Source organism: Pinus tabuliformis, chromosome 8, assembly GCF_031772625.1.
Source record: "Pinus tabuliformis cultivar Carrire ecotype Pingquan chromosome 8, CPIR1, whole genome shotgun sequence".
NCBI lineage: Eukaryota > Viridiplantae > Streptophyta > Pinopsida > Pinales > Pinaceae > Pinus > Pinus tabuliformis.
In genome coordinates this window covers 1,043,924,828-1,043,946,389 of record NC_142294.1, presented here as the reverse complement: position 1 = coordinate 1,043,946,389, position 21,562 = coordinate 1,043,924,828, and the positions used below count along the sequence as shown (strand labels likewise).

The 21,562-nt window shown below is 39.2% G+C and overlaps 1 protein-coding gene across 1 annotated transcript in view; it reads right to left on the bottom strand.

Annotated features, from left to right (window-relative positions):
• LOC149238924 (uncharacterized) overlaps positions 1–21,562 on the bottom strand; it is a 149,088-nt gene that overhangs the window by 60,093 nt on the left and 67,433 nt on the right. The window contains exon 4 of the mRNA XM_089373241.1: positions 14,863–14,946. Coding sequence (XP_089229367.1) covers positions 14,863–14,946 — 84 coding nt within the window. The remainder of the gene's footprint in view (positions 1–14,862; positions 14,947–21,562) is intronic.

Below are 21,562 nucleotides of genomic sequence, written 5' to 3'. Positions count from 1 at the left end.
GGAATTTGATTTCTAGGGCTAGGAAGCTAGGAAATTCGAATTAGGTGATCAGTTGCAATAGAGAGGCAGGGATAGTTCGAGAGTACTGACAGAGAGGCCAAGAGACGCTTGTGAAGGCAGCGCATCAGCCAGGAGGATTGACGCTGGGCCAATCTGAGACCACGCAGGCCTAATGCAGAGCCAAAACGGCCAGCGCAGAAGCAGAAAGTTCCCGTCCACGCAAAATGTTGGAACAGCCGGGAAGGTTGACACAATGGGCCAAAGAAGCAGCGCAGGGCTAACGCATAGCCTGAAAGGCTGACATAGGGCCTACACAGGGCTAGCGCATAAGTAGTCGGGGTTAGCCAGTCTTGATGTCGGATCAGTCAGAATCTGTCGAGTGAAGTGAGGTAAAACTCACACAGTTTTTCGCCATTGTGTTTCCTTGTCACTGGATTGTCGGGAGGGCATCCAGCATTTGTATTCAAAATTAATGCTTAATAATAGAAAACCCTTAGAGCTGCTGCACCGGTTTTCCCGCATTGGTTTTTTCTAGGGACTATTTTCTCCAAAAATAAATATTTTGTATGTATCTTGTTCTTTGCTCAGTTTAATGTTTCATGTATTCAAATATTAAAGAAGTGAAGGTTGCAGAAGTAATTTGCTTCAGTATTCGAAGAATAACTTGATAATGTATATTAAAATCAAGTAGGTGAAGTAGATTCAGATTTGTTGTTGTAGGGGTTCCTTGAGGATTAAGAATTTTCACATGGTATCAAAGCACTGATTTTGAAACAGGAAGAGCAGATCTAGCGCTGAGGAGAGAAACCAATAGCTGCAGTTGGAAGCAATTTGAATCCCCTTGAAGGGATTGTGCATTCCTTGCCGAGAAGCAGAGATTCCGAGGAAATCTCTCTCAGAGAGAGTCGACAGAGAGGTACAATTTCCAGTTCATGAGTTTGCAAAGGCAAAGGGAGTGACACAGAGCCTCAGCGCAGTGCTTGAAGGACGCATTTTCTGCCGGGGCAGAAATCTGTCGGAAAAGAGCGAAGACACATAGAAGGGTAATTTTCTCCTCAGAGAACTTTCTCGCCAAAAGTTCGAATTTCTCACTTTCCGAGCAGCAGTGACTAAAGGAGTCAGTTCAACAGTTGGGTGAGATGGCATCACATGGGCTCAAAGATCAGGACAGGTTGGAAGGAGCTTCCAACTATGTCATATGGAAGACCATAATCTTAGTTGTTCTGGAGGAGTGCGATCTCGAAGCCTACGTCAAGAGTGTTGTGGATGTTCCTGCTGACAACGATCAAAAGAAGAAGTACAAGGTTGAGCAAAGGAATGCAAAGAGGGTCATTCTCGCTGGAGTTCGAAATCATGTGGTCTCACACTTGCAGGGCAAGGATACAGCCCGAGAGATGTGGGAAGCTTTATCTTCATTGTATGAAGGCTCTTCCGAACAAAGGAAGATGTACCTAGAACAGAAGTTGCAGCAAACATTGATGCAGAAGGGAGGAGTTAACTCCTATCTTCAACATCTTCAGCACACCAGAGACCAGCTTATTGCAGTGGGGTCCACTCCTCAGTCAACCGCGATGGTGAGGATAGCCCTGAATGGAGTCTTGGATGAATGGCAAGTCTTCGTCCAAAGCATATTGGGCAGGGAAAGACTACCTTCATGGGAGGAGATGTGGGCAGCCCTTCAATAGGAGGAATTAAGGAGGGACCTAGTAAAGGAAACCTCAATCGCAGGAGTGGAAGTGGCACGAAGACCAAGGAGGAGGAGGAAAATGCAGCTCTAGCATCAAAGGGATAGCAGAAGCAGAAGCGGAAGGACATTTCGAAGGTGAAATGTTTCAATTGTGGCAAGATGGGTCACTTTGCATCCCAATGTACTTTGAAGCAAAAGGATAAGGATGAGAAACATGATCATAAGGCTACTCCAACAAAGATTGACAAAGATGATATTGCCATGAGTGCCCACGCATCTTCAAGAGGGAAATGGGGCGATATTGAGTTGTAGTCGGGAGGACATGTGGGCAAGATCCTTGAGGAGTCCACCTCTTGCATCAATTCCTTGCTACGGGAGCCTAAGATTTAGTAGTAGCGAGATGGACTTAGAGTCAAATGATGCAGTAGATTGTTTGGAGAGACAGATGCAGTAGCCAAAGACCAAAGACTGATCAGCAAAGAGCAAGGTTGGCAACAGTGCAGTTGGCACAATGCAAAAGTCAACAGCAGCGCAGAAGATTTAGAGGGTCAGAGACCAGTGGCAGTCGGATTCCAACATTCATGATATTGTGTTGAACACAGTTAAGTTCAGTTGATTTTGGATGTTTTTCAGTTGCTTCTCTCAGCAACTCAGTTGCAGTACAAATGCAATGTTAGCAGTGGCAGTGCTAGCAGAATAGCAGATGCAGCATTTGAGAGGGAGTTGTAGTAAAGATGCAGCAGTGGCAGTGACAGTGTCATGGGAAGAAGTACAATAGCGGCAACAACATATTGTTGGTGGCAATGGCAGTGCTAGCAGCATAGCAAATGCAACATTTGAGAGGGAGTTGTAGTAAAGATGCAGCAGTGGCAGTGACAGTGTCATGGGAAGAAGTACGGTAGCAGCAACAACATAGTGTTGGTGGCAGCAACAGTGCAGAAAGGAGGTGCTTCAGAGACAAAGCAACATGCAGGTGGACATTGTTTCTAGAGCACTTTCCTCGCGAAGAGGGAGTGTTAGTTTTTGGTAGCATCAGAAATGCTCTAGCCATGAAAATTGGTGGAGAGGCTAAGGCACATGAGTTCTAAAGAACCCGAAAACCGTTTGGTAAAATTCCAACCAGATTGTATTTTATTGAAATAATTAATATTTTTAATGGGGTCCCTTAATCTAAACTTAGGAAAATTAAAATATTAATGGGTATTAATCAAAATATGGGTGAGAATGATCTAGAAGGCAGATCAAGTCATGTTTTAATCTTAGCCGTTGATTAGAGACTTAATCTCAATCGTTGAAATCTCAACAGGAAAAGTATAAGAAGGAGGCTTGGGGTTCAGTTAGAAATAAACGAAGAGAACGAATTGATATGGAATTCGATTTCTGGGGCTAGGAAGCTGAGAAATTCCAATTAGGTGATCAGTTGCAGCAAAGGGGCAGGGATAGTTCAGGAGTACTAACAGAGAGGCGGAGAGAAGCTTGTGGAGGCAGCGCAACAGCCAGGAGGACTGGTGTTGGGCCAATCTAGGCCCACGCGAGGCTAACACAGAGCCAGAAGGGCTAGCACAGAAGCAGAAAGTTTCCCTCCACGCAAAAAGCTGAAACTGTTAGGGAACTGCTGGAATAGGCAGGAAGGTTAACGCAATGGGCAGAAGAGACAACGCAGGGCCAGTGCAGAAGTAATCGGGGTTAGCCAGTTTGTTGCCGGATCAACTGGAATCTGCCGGTTGAAGTGGGGTAAAAATCACTCAGTTTTTCTACCATTGTATTTCTCTGTCATTGGATTGTCAGGAGGGCATCCAGCGTTTGTATTCAGAATTACTGCTTAATAATAGAAAACCCTCAAAGTTGTTGCATCAGTTTTCCCGCATTGGGTTTTCCCGAGGACTATTTTGTTCAAACATAGCTGTGTCCTATGTATCTTGTTCTTTGCTCAGTTTTCTGTTTCATGTATTCAAATATTAAAGAAGTGTAGGTTGCAGAAGTAATTTGCTTTAGTATTCAAAGAATAACTTGATAATGTACAATAAAATCAAGTAGGTGAAGTAGATTCAGATTTGTTGCAGTAGGGGTTCCTTGAGGATTAGGAATTTTCACATAGGTGGCACGCCTCATAACTCCTCACAGTTGAGGAGATATTCTTTATCAAAGTTTGTAACCATAAAGTATGGACAAGGTCCCCAAAATGAGATGATGATCACAACTTCATGATTGGTCAAACTTGGGATTAAAGATGAGATTATTATTAAAAAAATGTTTTTAATACTTTTTATGGGCTTTGAGATGCCCTAGTCGGTCCTCTTTTAAGCAAAGAAAATCCTTTTAAGTCCGGCCCCAAATTTTTTAAATTTGAAAATTAAAATTTCAATCTTTCCTTAGGTTGGCTTCATGATTCTAAGGCCATGTCCACCCCTCTAGAAGCCTCTCCATTACTATATATATATATATATATATATAGCTCAGATTTCTCATAAATGGCAGTAAATTGATTTCACGCAAATATCTATCTTTTATCTGATATAGAGCTAGGATTTCTCATAGACGGCAATCAATTGATTTCACGCAAATATCTATCTTTTATCTTATCTTCTGAAGCCTTGAACAGTGACGCTAATCTAGTTTTAGGTCGTGTTTTTCTGCGGGATCATTCATTGAAGTAACGTTCTCTGTTTCGTCGTTGAATTTCCGAGGATTGGTTACGATGGCAAGAGCCTAAACTACATAGCGAAGTTTGGTTATATTATGGTGGGAGAAAATCTCTTGGTTATAGCGCAAGTTCGATGATAGAGAGTGGCAGAGGAATAATTAAACTCGTAGGTTCATTTGAACAAGTGGTTGACCTCAAAACAAAGGCGAAGGGAGCAAAGAGAGCATTGTTTTTATTCAATCTCCATTGCAGTGACAGGACCAGTTTCGAGTTATACAAATCTACAACTACCAGCATCATATTGAGATCCCTTGCCATTAATTTGACCGCATAGCTTAACCAGTCACAAACCTGAAGAATTTCTTCTTGCTTTGCTCACATCGCATTTGTGGGTTTAATATCGAAGATAGGCAACAATGGCACTGGAAGTTTGATCAGCAATATCTAAGTCAAGTACATATCTAGATGCAGAGTTTGCATCCCCGCCAGTTCTACTATTGCACTTAATATGTAACATATTGTGCCATGTCTGGGTTACGGCCAGACGCTTTTCAAGATTAATATTCCAGCATGCTCCCCTATGAATGATCTTTCATGCGTTGAGTTGTATATAACAAAGTCGATGATCTTCCATGCACTAAGTTGTGTGGTTTTTTAACATAATGAAGTCAATGTTGTTGAAAGGAGTGGAGGTTGAAAGTCTGATGTAAAAGCTTGGCCAGCCATATATGACAAAATTTCGTTGTTCTAAAAAGTATTAAAGCTCAAATCATACATAGTGAAGTTCAACGTGGACTAGTTCTGAGTTAAATTGTATGCACGATAGTCATGTAGATCTGTTGATAAGTCAAATCTGTGACACGGCGAGCAACATTTAATTAGAGAGTTGTTAAGTAATTCCATGTGGTCCATTGTGGTGACTTGAAGGTCAAAGCCTTCAGGGCAAGTGGTGGCTTGTTGAGTAAGGCAACAAGGTGGTGCAAGGCGAAGAGTGGAGTCTCCTTCACGTTGGAGCCTGAGAACACTTCGAGGTGGCAAGGTGGTGCTAGGGCAAGTTGGAGCTTGCAAGGTGTTAGAGTATCCTTTCAGCTGGAGCTAATAAAACTAGGGGGTTGGAGCATCCTTCCAATTGGAGCTGGTAAACCAAGGTGTCAGTGCATCCTTTCAGTTGGAACTAATAAATCAGGGGGTTGGAGCCTCCTTTTAGTTGTTGGAGAATCTCAAAAGTTGGAGCTTCCCATTGATATAGACTTTAAATACCTATATTAAAACCGTTAGGTGGTTTTTCTCCCGAAAAGGTTTCCACCTAGAAATTTCTTGTGTATTGTCTTTGATGTTGTGCATTGTGGTAAATGAAGAGAAATATCAATTCACCCCCCTCTCAGTATTTCCAACAGTTTCAAACTCAATGCCTTAACACATCTAAAACATGGTATCCACAAGATATAATTATCCAAAAAAGATAAACAAATAGACATTCCTTGATCCTTAGAAGGGATGCCGGAGGTTGTAAATAAGTTGCATAAACCATCAACAAAGGTAATTGTTTGATCTTAAAAACTAGCTTCTAGTCATATGCATCCAAAACCCAAGTTCTTTCTGATTTAGTCCTGATGATGGGGTTTGAAAGGTCAACAGAATGAACACGAAACTGTGGATAATCTGGATCATACCACTGCAAAAAACACGAAACTGTGGATAATCCAGATCATACCACTGCAAGAGTGATAATCCCTACAACATATGTGACAAAGATAGTAGGTATGAAACAAGTGCAAGTGCCAAATGGAATGCCATGTGAATTATGTTGAATTTTGTAACTATGGTCCGTCTTCATAATGTATATCTAGTCGCTTGATGTATTTAATATTATTGTAAAGCATGTTTTAAATGCTAGAGTCAAAAGAAAATTATATGTTGAGTCAAGTGCCATTTGGAATTTGAAAGATAAAAAAATTGAATTTTTAAATTTAAATTTTTTGGCTCCAAGTTTGTCAAATCGGCACAGGGCAAAGGACAAACCCATTCGAACTAGCAGAACACTATATAAAGGCAACTCGACCTCATTCTCTTGGCACCAATTTGCACTCTTTCAAGAAGACAGTTTCTAGGCATCCTAACAAAGATCGAAAAGATCAAGGACAAAAAGAAGGATGAATTAGATCTCTTTGTCTCTCTCCCAAGCTCGCATGTGTGGATAGTTTCTCTCTCTTTTGGTTTGCAGATTTCCTAAGCAGCTATGTTGCAGGAGGTCGAAATTCTGGGCAATTGTAAGGGCCAAAATTCTGGGAATTCTGGCAATTGCAGGAGGGCCAAAGCTCTAGGTCAGATCTAGCAAAACGAAGTGTTAGATCGAGTTGGATGGCTTGACTTGGAGGGTTTGACCAAGTGTGACCTAGTTAATGACTAGAAGGTCTAGGTGTGTCTCTTGTTGAAAAGAATAATTTCTCTATTGAAAAAGGTTGTTGGGTTGTTCTCCTTATTAGGTTTTCCTTAGCGTAAATCTCTGTTGATTTTTTGTAGCTTGGGAGGTACTCCAAGCCTTGTTGATCGAGGGTTTGGAAGAAGGAGCTCCACAAGTCCCCTTGGGGGCTTGAAACCCAAGCTTGGGGTTTTACACCCATCGTGATTTGGGCCAAAACCATCAGCACATTTCAACATGTGATGGATGAGGACAATAGGTCTAGTCGAGACGAATCCAACGCAACGAAGATCACCCGATTCTGAGTTGTAGAAATGGAGTTATGAATTTTTGAAGTTTATATATGTGGTTGTGGATTAATTTGGGAGAAAAGAGCAGTTGGCTTGTGTCCAAATTAGACTTGTTGACACCACATGTAGCCCTCATGTTTGTGTATAAATATAAGGTGAGTGAGATCCATTTGAAAACATTTGAAAAAAATGTTTCTCTTGAGAAAATACATCCGAGTAGCAGCAACGGCCGAGTAACAACAGTTGAGTGATGGTCAAGTGGCAACAACGGTCGAGTAACAACAACTAAGCAGTGGCTGAGTAGCAGCAATGGCCAAGTAGCAGTAGTGGCCAAGTAGCAACAGCGGCCAAGTAGCAGCAACAGCGAAATAACAGCAGTTGAGTGACGATCGATTAGCAACAACGGTCGAGTAACAACAATTAAGCGACAACCAAGTAGCAGTAGCTGAGCAGCAGCCATGCAAAGGAAGCCATCAACCTTTAAGGACTTGCAGCATTATGTGTTTTGATAGAGTTGATTGTTAGTTGGATGGGTGTCCACGAGTTGGACAGTTAATGGAGTCTGTTGGTAGCCAAGAGGAGGGTTTCCTAGGTGTGAGGATGCCCTAGCCAGAGGCAGATGCTACAGCCAGGATTAGTCACTTGTGGACTGTTGGAGGGCAGCATGAGAGTGCACCAAGTGTGGATAGTGATTGGTCATTTATGGTCCGCTGGAGGACAGCGTGATAGTACCCAAGTTGGTGATTGTTAGGTATAGAACTAGGCTCATCAATCTCTCTAAAAGGTGGTGTTAATATTGCCACTTCCTCCTCATCCTCCTCCTCCTCCTATTGTTCTACTTGTCCCTCCTCTAACCATCCAGGTTGCTTAAACTCCACCCTCCACTTAGACAATACATTGATATTGTCTAAGGAAATGGCATCCACATCTGATGCTCTGTTGAGTTGCCTCATCCATAGTCAGAGGATGTAATGGGCATACACCAAGTCATTGAGAAATGAGAACTCCAACCTATAAGAGGATCATAAAAAATATAAAGAGTCTTGACAGTCATAGCATATTAGGTGATCATAAATTACAGTGAATGTAACTACTCTATTCAAGTTCGACGTTCTAACTTGTTGTGTTTCTTCTTGCACTCACATCCCAAAGCACTACAAATTTGATTGAGGATTCTAATGGCAATTTTTTGTAAATATGGTGCCCTTGCACCATAGTTTGGCCACCAAAAATCTAAAACAAATAAGAAAGAAAGCAAACTAAATTACATTTCATTAAAATAGAAAATAGAGAATAAAGAAAACATAATTAAACTTTCAAATAAAACATAATTGAATTTAAAAATTTTGAAGTTCTAAATTTTAATGTCTTGTTTAGCATCAAAGTGGTCCTTCCACTAATATCAACATCAAAGCCAAATAGTCCAATACCCTCTCAATACCTTTATATCTCGTGATTGATTGTGTTACGAACCTCGACATCAAGTGACATCCTATCAAGACAAGTATGAAGCCCTTGTTGAAGTTGTAACTAGAGTCAGTCTTAATAATGTAAATTTATTTGATGTATTTATTATATTCCTGCCAAAGCATGTTCTTCATGCTTAGAGAGTCAAAAAGAGTCAAAAAGAATTTATTATCAGACAAAAGAAATGTATCTGAATCATGTCCCATCTGGACATTTGAATAAAAAAACAAGAAGCAGGTCTGAACCTAAAAAAAAAAGAGAAAAGTCAAGTAAAAGGACAGAGAAGAACGAAGTCAAAGACAAGAAGAATATTCCAAAGTTGACCAAAGTTTGACCTTGTAGCAGCTCACACGTGTGAACTGTAATTTCTGAAGAAGAAGCAAAATTTTCCTGAAGTAGTTGCAATCCGAAATTCGGCCCTAGTTGCAGGTCTAAAATTCTTGAACTCTGACCAGTTTGGAGCAAGTTTGACCAGTGTTGACTTTGACATTGGAGGTGACTTGGAGGAGGGTCTGGACTTGGTCTTTTAGTGGCAGTTTGGTCTTGGTCTGGGATATCTCATTTTGATATGATTCTATAAGAAAAGGACTATTGGGTTTTGCCTTGGCTAGTAGCCTAATTTTGGTGTCTCTTGTCTCTTTGTGATCTTTATATCCCTGAAAGATTGAACATTTCTATAATTGCTTGATGAAGAAGATATAAGAAGTAATACAAGAAGACATCTAATATTCACAAGTAATTATCAAGAAGAGAAATTAGGTGTTAATCTTTACCACATTTGGTTTCTCAACAACCCTTCCATTACCTCGCCATCAAAACCAAAGTTGCATTTGTAGGAAAATGCGGGGTTGAGGAAAAGTGTTGTCACATGAATGGGTCGATGGAGCATCCTGGTCCACCTATAATCAATCAAATCCCACATCATCATTTGTCTATTAAACCCAGGGGTACCCTTGCCCACATAATAAGATATGATAGTTTCTTTTGCCCTATCATATAGGTATCCCATTGCAAGCTTGTGACAATCAACCAATCTCAGAACATTTACTGAAGGTTCGCTAACCAAACACACTTCTTCCACTCCTTCCCAGAAGTGGTCAGTGTACACCAATTTAGCAATGGATCCACCACCGTCTCTCTTGTTATGTATACATGCATGCCACTCATCACAAACAAACATTTGCTTCAACTCAAACTGACATTGAAGCAAAGACTGAAGAGTAAGGAACTTTGTTGTGCAGTGTGTGATTGTGGAACGCCACAACTCCTTATTTATGGTGCACTTCCTCGTGAGGCTAAGAACGAAAGCATGGTTATATATATACTTGGGGATGCTCCTAGCTTGATCAATCACCTCCTTGATGAAGGAAAGTTTCGTCATATCCTCAAGCATCAAATCAATACAATGCACAACACATGGAGTCCAAAATATTGCTTGTCCATAAGCATCCCACTAGCAACCACATAATTAGTTGCATTATCAATTATGATTTGCAACATAATGGGCAAACTAATCTCCTAGAGGAAACCATCCAACAACTCACGTAGCAATGTTGCATCTTTTACATGTGCAGATGCATCCACTAATTTGATAAACATAGTACCCTTGGCACAATGTGCAAGGAAATTTAGAAGGATCCTACCCTTCGTATTTGTCCATCCATCAAACATGACTATGCATTCAGTGACTTCCCATGATTGCTTCATCTTCGTCAATCTAGAGTTGATGTCCTTTTCTTCTTGAAGAATTGGCCCCTGCAAATCATCATATACAATGCTTTTATACCTTGGGCCAACAGCAATGGCACCACACATCAGTTGCCAAAATGGATTTCTTTTTGAGATGCTGAGAGGTAATTCACTCCAAAAAAAGGCACCTCCCCATAACTATGTATGTTTCTTGCTTCTCGCTTTTTTTAATCACTAATTTGATGGAAGGTTGTGCTCTAGCTCCGGTTCGTCGAACAAAAATGATGAGGACCTCTCGACAAGTGTAGCCATGGAGCCCCTCCCACTACCCTCGGTGGTAGATAGCCCTGAAGTTCTAGCTGCTTGTTTGGCCTTATTTGCAATTTCCTTTGATTTCTTTATTTCATTTGTATTAATTCCATCACATGTAGCTCTCATAATCGCTACGCTAGATTCTTTGCCAATCCCAACTTCTTTGCCAAGGATTTTACCTGAAAACCCCTCCTGTCATGTATTGGCCACATAATTTGCAATATAATTTTTGTCTGTTGTCACCTACAAGTTCCCCAGACTACCAAAATGGGTCCAAAGCCTTCGGCATATTTGCAATGGAAGTGGACAACTTCAAAATTCAAACTTAAGGCACAACAAACACAAGAACATGGCATTAAACCCCCACTAAAAAAGATAACAGCCTCCTAATTTGATAAATCAATTATCAAACACTACGTTGCTAGGAAACGTGGGTTCGAGGATGGGGACAGGTGCGTCACTTTTTGAAACAGGGTATGTGGGTTCGTCAGGGGTATATTATAATTTATATATTTTATAGATTATAATATATATGAATTTTGAAATCTTCCCACTTACAACAAGAAAAATAAATCATTTAAAGACTTAATCACGAACATTCATTTTGAAATTTCAAATTTCGTATCAAGTGGAAATTATAAATCCACATTTAAATTGTTGTAACCCTCACACAGCTTGACGCACTATGGTTATCAAGCAAATGCAACAATGTCAATTACAAAAATGTTTTAACCCATAAAACAAACTGAATTATATTGTCAGAAGACATTGGCTTCATAGCTTTTTAATATAGGCCCTAAAATTCTAGCTTACTATAAAGTGGCCTGCGCTTATTTTAGAACACGCAATTCTGAGTATTTGAAAGCAGTATGCCTTCCCTTATTTTAAAACACCCAAATCTGAGTATTTGATGCCAGTGATGTTTTAGTTTGTGAGAAAAATTTTGAACGAAATATATTTAAGATACGACTTTTCTAGTTTGTGGTTCATTTTTAAGTTTCTATTAGGCTACAAATCATGATGGGTCTTTCATAACCATTACCTGTTGCACGTTGCATTGCTGCCTCCAATCTCCAACACGCAACTGTCACTACCTCCAATCTCCAACCCGTCGCCAACACCACAAACTGTTGTGCCTTCCTCTGAACTGTGCAAATGGAAAATGAAAATGATCCCACACACCACATAAGAACCCATAACGCACCTATTTTTGGGGTTCACGCACCCATTTTTGTGGTTTGACGAACCTGTTTAAGCCAACGAACCCAACCCGTGGTTATTGAGTATCGGGTTCTTATGGGAAGAACTCGATTCGTATGGGTTCGCCTGGGAAGTACTTGTTCCAAAATCCGGTTCGTGGAGAGGAGCTCGAGAAGAGTTCACGAACCCCACCCCCAAGGTCATGAACCTGTGCTTCACAGATCAAACATTTAGAAAATTATATTAGATAATTAGCAACTAAAAATGACAATAGGAGGGTGGAAAACAAATTGATTCAAGTTGGTTGTCCCATTACTAAACAAAAAAAATTAAAAATCCTTCCATTATTTTATGGGCAATCGTGGCAAAATGTTGAGAAATAAAGGCAAAATGTAGGCAAGCAAACAAACAAAAATCTATGGAAACAAGTATTAAGATAGTGGGGTTTAGAGACATCTGTCAATGGAAACTTCACCACAGTTTTGGCAAATGAAGCTCACCCCTTGCAAAAAATCTTGATGGTGGATTGGTGATGGCTACTTAGATTCCTCCACAATCAACAAGGATGCCCACAAACCCTTCTCCTCCCACCTCCAACAGCTTAGTGAAAAATGAGGGAGAAAAAAGACAAATCGGGCTCTTTAACCTACCCTTCATGCTAGCTTGACAATTTTTTCCGTCAAGCGTCAATAAATTGGAAAAATCGCGATTTAAACAACAAAAAACAAAAACAAAAAATAAAAAATTGTCGATTCTTTCAACACTAATGCAAACTACCTAGTGGGTATTATTTAATAAGGCTACATTACATATTTTCAATGCTAAGTACATAATGGGGCTTATTTAATAACAACTAACTTTGGTAAACTAGTCCACATTTACATCAAAGGCTCGCCATATTTACAACTAGCTAGCAAACCCTCACCATACCCAAATGCTAACTATCTAGTGGGCATTCTCTATCAAGGCCACATTACATCTATTTGATGTTAACTACATAATGGGCCTTATTTAATAATAACTAACATTGGCGATCTAGCCCACATTACATAAAAGGCTCAACATAGTTATCATATCTTGAACTCTAATGGATCCATAAACCCCTATTACACCCCACCAAGCCATCCCCTCAAAGATGCATTTCCCTCAATGCTTGTAGCAAAAGTGTACCACCATAAACCAGGGTCCCATGTATGAGTATTGACTAGAATATTAAGACCTTGTCTCCTAAATGTCAAGATCACTCAAATTTTGATGACATCTGGTGAATATGCAAAGAGAAAAACATACCACAAGAAAATCTTACAATCAAAATGAAATAAAGAAAATTAAAGAGATAAGAGTAAAATTAAACAAAACAAAACAAAAAAAATCTTCCCCTTGACTAGAGACAATGAATTAATACCACTAGTTATGATCTAAAATTAGCCATTAAGATTTAATCACAAGCAATACATCAAAAATGCTCAATGACTATTCAATAGCATAAACAAAGCCATATCACAATAATTGAAAGCATTTTCAAGAATCAAAAACTCTTGTGCAGGATGCCTTCCCTAAGGTATGTGAATCAATTGCCCCCACTGCTATCTCCCAAAGAAGAACATGGTGAGGGACCGCTTTCCTCCCCCAAGCCAAAGATGTCTCAATATTTGTATCTCACTTACCATTTGAGGTCATAAGAAAGAAGCTCATTATAAATCATTGATCAAAGGACCAAGAAGAACTTGAAGATTTGGTCTGAGGTACGTTGCAGCACCAAGATAATGTAGCCACTTGTCGAGATCTACAGGAATTAGTATGCCTATTGGTGCCATGTGAACTTTCACAATGTCTTTATCCATGTATGTGGCTACCATTAAGGGGATACATGATGTACTATAACATTGTTTCACATGACTCCCTATTCAGATTAAAGAGCTGTGTTGAAAAATATATGCAATCTTCACTTGTGGCCACATGCTAAGCCAACCTGTGGATAGCTATGGGTTGTTAAACCCATTATTAGACTCTCTCATATTTTATTGTATCTCACAAGAAGGTCAGCCTAGCCTCCTCCTTGGGGTCAGTGCCTTAATACTAGTGGAGTTGTATAAATACACCACATCCCTGATTTGCAACATCATCTCATTCAAGTGAATTCATTTATTATTTTCCACTTAGCTTGGGTAACTTTCTCTTGGTTATGGTTAGAGGATCTCTATGAAGTCTTCTTGTGATCTATTTAAGTGCTTGGATTAGATTATGTTAAGTAGATCACCATAGATCTACTATCTCCATTGATCTCAACATTTCCCCCACTCATTTGGTCTTTATAAATTTCCTTTGAGGTGTATTTTACAAATTTTTCCTTTGCAGTATATTTGCCTAGTTATGAATTGAAAGCATTCTCCTATATATTTTCCAAACTATATTTGGCCTGAAAATAAAATCAAGAAAGTACACGTTACAAGAAGATTAGGCTTTCATCATCGCTGTGACTTACTTTTGTGTTTCTTGCAATAGCTCAGCATTTTCTTCACAAGATTCCTCCAGCATTGACTTATCCTATTTTACTCAAATATCACTCTAACTCAAATAGGGATTAATGATGTTCCAATTCATGCAAGAGATTCAAGACCAAATAAAACTTTTCAAGTGCTATATATGCCAATAAAGGCACAGAAGAAGGCAATACAGTTTAGCACCATTCGGTTGATTTCCGCACTTCGAGAACAAGCCACCATAATAGATGCAAAAGCCCAATGTAATGTCTATGTAAAGAGGTCTTAACTGGAAATTAACTGCTAATTTGTAAAACAACTAGCCTAGCTGGGAAGATGAATGAATGATTTCCAAGAATGTCATATGTTAAACATAACAGGAAAGACTAATAAATGGGATCAGTGTATGTAATCTGTTGGGGAATCTGTGTAGCACTTTATCAGCAAACACAAAAAGAGGATAAGAAGGCTGCAATACTTTTCTTACAGTGTAGAAAAATTATTAGTAACAAAAAGTTTTATTATGCTGCGTCACTACATAGTGTTTACTTTCCAGAATTCCTGCTGGGAATAACAGAGAACAAATCTCTTAAAATGTCAGCAGCACTGCTCAGAAAATTCAATGAACAAAATTTACTGCATTACATGATAGCTTGCACTTGGCAAACCTGATCTTTTCGTGGTATATCATTACGAATCCAACGCCGACAAAGAGCATAGAGGGAGTCCGAACCAGTATTCGATAACCTCACCTACAACCATCACAAACAATTTATAAGTTCACAACTAATGATATAGTACCATAACTCTACAATCATGACAAACGAACAAACTGAATACACATTAACATAAAAGTTACAACGCAGTTATAAAGTCTAACTTGAACAATTAATGTTTAACATCAAAGTAGTCCTGAAAAGAAGCAAGATTTTTTTATCAAGGAATCAGTTATTATTTGAATCTCTGACAATAGACGAATCAAGTTGTCTGGAATAGCTTTATGGACCACCAAAATGGAGAATAATGCATTACAGAGGAACTGTAAGGACTCAGATAGAGCACTCTGCCACAAGTAGACACTAAATTTTCTGAGGTGCATCAGCCTTCAGCAAAGGCAGAAACCCTCAAATGCTGCAAGCTGCCAGAGGAAGATCTATACAGGCACAAGTTATTGATGAGGTTTAGCGTCTTTTCAAGATGGACAAGACAAGAGGAACCAGCTACATGAGCAGATTTGACGGTCTGAGCTCAAGTAGGGCCTATGTTGCAAGAGGAAACACAAGGTGGGTGTAGAAAAAAACAAAGGAATAAATTTTATTAATGTCTACATGACCAGAATAAACAGGTAGAAAATCAAATTAAAATAAAGATAAATAGTACAAAAGGTGAAAGTTAAACAACAAATAAAGATAGCTACATCACTGCGTAATAAAAGAGCCACTACTCTGCATCAAAGGTAAGAGAGTAGACAATGGGCAATCATTGTCATCATCTCACTGGGAGGGAACCAGTGCAAAAAATCTTGAGCTGACTCGAGTGCTCCCCCTAAGATCACTCAAACCAAAGTTATCACAGCCAGAATTACCTGAGCGTCAAACCAGGACCACACCAAAATGAACCAGAAAACCAGGTTGAAGAACTAGTCAATTAAAAATAGGCAAAGTTTAAAAAACATTTAGAATCATATGCATCAACACAAATCCAAACCAATAGAGATCAAATAAGAAAAGTGTGTTCATGTATATTACATGTACATTTTTTTTTCTTTTCTTTGCTTGAATTTTCAATCTTTTGGACATAATGCTGGGTATGAACCTAATGTCTTGAAGACCATTCAAGATCTGAATTAATTAGTTTTGCCCTAAATCAGCCTTCAGTCCAATTCAAGCACCGGTTCAAGTCACTTTCCTTGTGAACTGGTCAAAGGCCATGGATCAATTCCATACAGATTGGTTTGGATAACTATGCTCCTAACAACCAGGGTTGAAGAGAGAAATATAGTAACAGAGACACGACTACTCAATCTGGACTAGAAAATAGTCATACATGGAACCAACTTGATCAGGTATGTCACAATGATCTCACGAAGCTGGGTCACTTCTTGACAAAACAGCAGAGATGGTATTGTCCCACCAACCTACTACCCTCTATATCACAACCGAAGTATCTGTGGGAATTTGATGCTTCATTCATCAAGATAAAATGATAGAATGAAGTGATCAGACTAGTGGAAATAGGCCTAGATAGGTCATATACGGCTTGTCACCTAGGAGTAACTACCACTTGAAGATAGTGAAACAAACATCTCTAGTCACAACACTAAAGAGAGGTAGCAAGGGATGCTTTTGAATCTCAATATAGACAAAAAAATCTCCCTCAAATCTCACAATATATGGTACATATAAAAATGGACCGATCCTCTAATTCTTGTAAATGACAGCTGGGACATACTATCCATGAATCGGATGTCAGGGTCAAACTCAATAGGCAATAGATAGGAGGAGACCCACGACTACACAAGGGGGATCATCAAGCCATGTGATCAATAGCATTATATATAGACAGGGTGAACAATGAGGCCAGCTGTCAACTATAAAAATAAAAAAAATCCGCAAAATAAATGGCCATTGTAAGGCCAAGAAGCTTTGTGGGGTTTTTAGGGCCAAGAGGCTTTGTGGGAGCGACAAGTGGAGTGAGAGGATAGATCCAAGTAACCTATATAAGAACTAATACCATCTTCATACTAGAAGATTCATGTAAGCAATCTCCTCTAAGAAAGAAAGGGCCAAGGATAAATATCTTTCCCATTCTACACTTGAATCACCCAAAGTGCAAATCCTATGAAGAAAGGAGATAAGCTTGGATATGATCTCAGGTGGGCACAAAATCAACCTGGATAATGACCCAAGGAACTGTATGATCACAATTGTTCATGTGTTAGAGCCTATTCATTAAATGAAGGTGGGGTCATCTATTATGAGGTGTAGTAACCGTTTTTGCATGCAAGTGCTTTCAATTAGTGTTTTGGCCTTCTCATATGGATCATGGGTTGAAATTGGATTATAGACTATGATGCTTGTGATCTATATGTGTTTCCTTATTTCACTTTAGTGGTTATCATTTGCTTCTAGTCCTATATAACCTTCCTTAGGGCTTTTTCTTTCATTGTCTGGGAGGAGCACAAATAGGAGGCTTTGATGATGGTGGCACATCTATAGTGTTCATACTTAACACTTTCCATGTTTCCCTTGTTTTGTTATCCCATCTTTTGATTGGTTGTTGTCAATTGTTCGTCCTAGTTCCCTGTATATTTCATCCTTTGATAAAAGGAGGTTGGAAATGCCCGAGGTAGATGCAACTGTATGAAAATAAAAACCATAGGCCAAATGTTAAAGTGCAATAGAATGGCAACAAATGTAAAGCAAATCAAAAGCCAATTTAGCTTGAGCTCTACCCACTCTTATATAGCCACTCGCATGCAAAAGAATAGCAATGGATGTAAAGCAAATCAAAGTCAATTTACCTTGAGCTCTACCCCCTCTTATATAACCACTCGCCCCTAGAGTTCCATGGATATTTCACACCTATCAGAGTAAAAGGAACTCTCAAAAGAACATTCATATCATTAAAGGGGGATTATACCATCACATGATAACCAATGAAGCTTATTAGACAAGAAAATTAAAGCAAACAAAAAGGAAACTCCGACAGCTAAGCGCTCCCTCTACAAAGGCATTCTTGGATGATGACTTTACATAACCTACTGTAAGACTATGACACTTTTCATCAAGTAAGACCCAAGCCATAACACATATCACTTGCACCTTTCATTTAAAAAGGCCAGCCTAGGAACTATTCCTCCTGTTAGGGTTGGAAGAACCTAATACGAACTTATGATAACCATACACATTTCAGCCTACTTACATGTTAAAAATAAGGGTACCAAGGAGGTGTTTCCTAGGCATTTATCCTTTTGGCCTAGGGAGATACATTAATACCCTTTTGTCTAAGTGACATTATGTGTTTTATTAATGTCAAGGAGATAAAGTACTTTTTATGAGTCATGTACTATGTACTTTTATTTACTAAAATCACTTGTGTTTCTAAAAGTGACTTCCATGGTACAAAATATTGAAAAGTACTAGGAGGCTCATTAATTGAAGGGGACCACATGAGGGAGCGGGTCAAGAGAGGGATTGATCTCCACCCTTGATCTAATGAGCTGAGATTTAATCTCAGCCATTGGATCTAGGAGTTAGGGTTCTCCACACTAAAGGAAGACAAAAAGGAGACAAGGATGAGAGAATTCATTATTCTCATGAAAGCCATTGAGAAGAGAGCAAGGAGAGCAAAGGAGACCAAGGAGGCAAGCTTGCAGTCAAAGGAGAAGATTGAACAGCAGGAGTTTGAATCTCTCAGCTAATACTCAGGCACATATCCTGGGCTTCTAGTCTTGTCCTGAAAATTTCGGGCTGTTATTTCAGGTGTTTTGGCAGGGGCATTCAAGCCGAGTTGAGGCCAAAATCTTCGTTGGTCATCAGACTATCTTCCAAGCCGAGATTTGTGTTTGTATTCAGGCCGAGTTGAGGCCCTAAACTACACAAGGAATCTAGGCCAAGATATCTGGGTACACAGGCTCAGAATAGATCAGCTTGTCAGTGTATTACCTGAGCGTGGAGCAGCCTGAGTTTAGACAACAAACACTTGTGATTGAGGGTGTATGTTCAAGGGAGAAAAATCATTTTTCTAGGCAGAGTCTTTGACTGTACAGAGGACTAATTTCCTGTGTGTAAGGAGCATTTATGAAGCCTGAAATTTCTGCTTGAGGAGAGCTGACTGTGTGGAGGAAATATCAGTTCAGAACTCAGTTGAAAGAGGACTTCAGAGGCACTCCTTTAAGGGAAGAGATAAGTCCTAATTTCTTATTGTACAAAATTTCCTTGAAAGCAATCTAAGAACTCCTTGAAGACTGGTTTTCCCCTTCTAGGTTTTTCCAGGGTCATTAGACCAAAAACAAGTGTGTAAATTCTTATGTGTGTGCATGCATATTTTCTCTTGTATCAGTTGTTGAAGTAAAAAAAGTAGTGCAGCAATTGTTTCAAGTTAAATGCAAAAATTACATGTTATATCAGTCACATGTTTATGATGGCTTTTGGGCATTAAACCATGCAAAAACTTGAAACTGGGTGGGCTACAGCATAAGCATAATTTTTCCACACACAGTTCAGCTATAGAAGTCTATCTACAGCTTGTATACAGTCATAAGCTAGTGAGACATTTGAAGATGATACTCGTATGAAATGCTTTGATGGCTTGGACATTAAATATGATCCATCCTGGTGCTCTTATGATTCTTGTACCCATGATGTTGATCTTACCTGATTCCGTGGGTATGTGTTAGATGGTTCTTTGAGGTGCAGCCAAGATCCCTTGAGGGATGATGTGATGTTTGTCCAACACTTTCATAGAAAATGTCCAGCCACATTTCATGATAATGTTGAGCACTTATTGGAGGACATAAGGGCACCATTGAGGAGCATTGACCTTGATGAGGACTTGACATAGATGATGAGACCCTCCACCATCCTCAAGACCTTGGAGTTGACTTTCTACGCTACAACATTGCCTTGGGAGAAGGTGTACCCTTGAGATGACAGGATGCACCTAGGCTAGCATTAAAACTTTTTTATGAACGTTGCTCTTCTCTTGATGATTATTGATGATGATGATGACTTGGGATCCCTTTGGAAAGGATTTTGCATCTTCTACCTTGATGGTGTCATGCCCTGATGACATGGGCTTTTCAAAGGATGGTGTTGGCTTGATAGGGCTCTTTTGCTGATATTTTGGAAGATGAGGTGACTTATGGGAAGAGACAAACCCCATGAGCCATTCATTGCACCTTTCCATGGATAACCATGCCTTTTTGGCACCTCGGAGGCATTTTAATTTTTTACTTACACATGTGCGTTATTTGGGACTACTTTTCACATTCACTCATTATAGAGGCTATCTTTAGGTGTCGGCCTAAGTCCATCTTGTATCTTGGATTTTGTATTTTTGGGGGCTTTTAGCCTAATTGGAGGATTAAATCACTTGGTTTCCCTCGTAAGTATAGGGAAGTGATTTACATCCTTGGATGATTGCCACAACTTAAGATCATTTGTATCTTGATTAGTCTTCTCCTCTCTTATGCACTGTGGAGGCCTAGTTGAGCAACTTTTCTTGAGTGGAATTGAGATGGGATGTGATCTATTTTCATGGATGCTTATAATGGATCTTGGATGATGCATGGGAGAGTAAGTTTATTTGTTTCATCTTCATATTATGTTTTATTGGATAAATGTTCATGTGCTAGGTTAGTTTTTCGGTATTTGCTTCATTGTCCTTGGTAAACTAAACTCTTCCTCTAAGTGTTTGAGGAATATATATAGTTTTCCCTTTCTCTTAATCATCTTGAAAATTTGAGAGCCTTGATCTCAACCCCTAGGGTAAGTTAGTTTTTTTGCCCTAATTTGTTTGGATATTGTTATCACTCCAATGAAACCCTAGAATAGTTTGATTCCTAGACTCCATATGCCCTAGATTAATAAGGCATTAATCCATCTCTCGTGGCAGTCACCTAAATTATAAAATCATTTTTCTTTTTGTTTTATGGTAAATCAGGGTTTATTTATAGCAAAAATCTTGTATTCTCAGCATTAAATGATTTATTTCTCTATGCCCTAAGTTAGACATTGCTGAAAAGTGCACTAGATAAGTAAAAAGATTGTTTTATATGGATTTTGCAACCGTTTTCTAGGGCTGACTTCAAGGTTTTTATTGCTATTATATGTCTTTATTAACTGTCAAATATTGTTGTAATCTATTCCCTAGTCTCCTCTTATATTTATCCTTTATTTTACAATTGTTTATCATAGTTTCAAGGCCCAATTTTGCAGTTGTTATAAACTATTGTATTGCTGCAATTTACTGATTGTAAACCCTAATTTGTGATAAGCCTTAAGTAGTTCATTGTTGGTGTGTTGCAAAAACCTATTTGACCCTCTTAGGTCAACTATAGCCACAAGATTGACCCATAGCTTTCTTGAACCCAAATCTGGAAATTACCCCTTTATCCACCTTAAAACATAATTGGCTACACTGATACCTAGTGGAATTTCATTGTAGGATCCTCAGGGGCACTTGGCTTAAGTTCCTTGTATTACTTGATTCCTAAGCTCTACCAGGGAAGCCTACCTTGTGTTGGATTGTATCCATCACTATAACGAGGAGAGTTGTTGCTGACGTGATAGGGGCAACACTCCTACATGTTTCACAGTGTCTAGGTCAATAGTGAGGCTTTGCATTAGATGCTAGATTTTATTG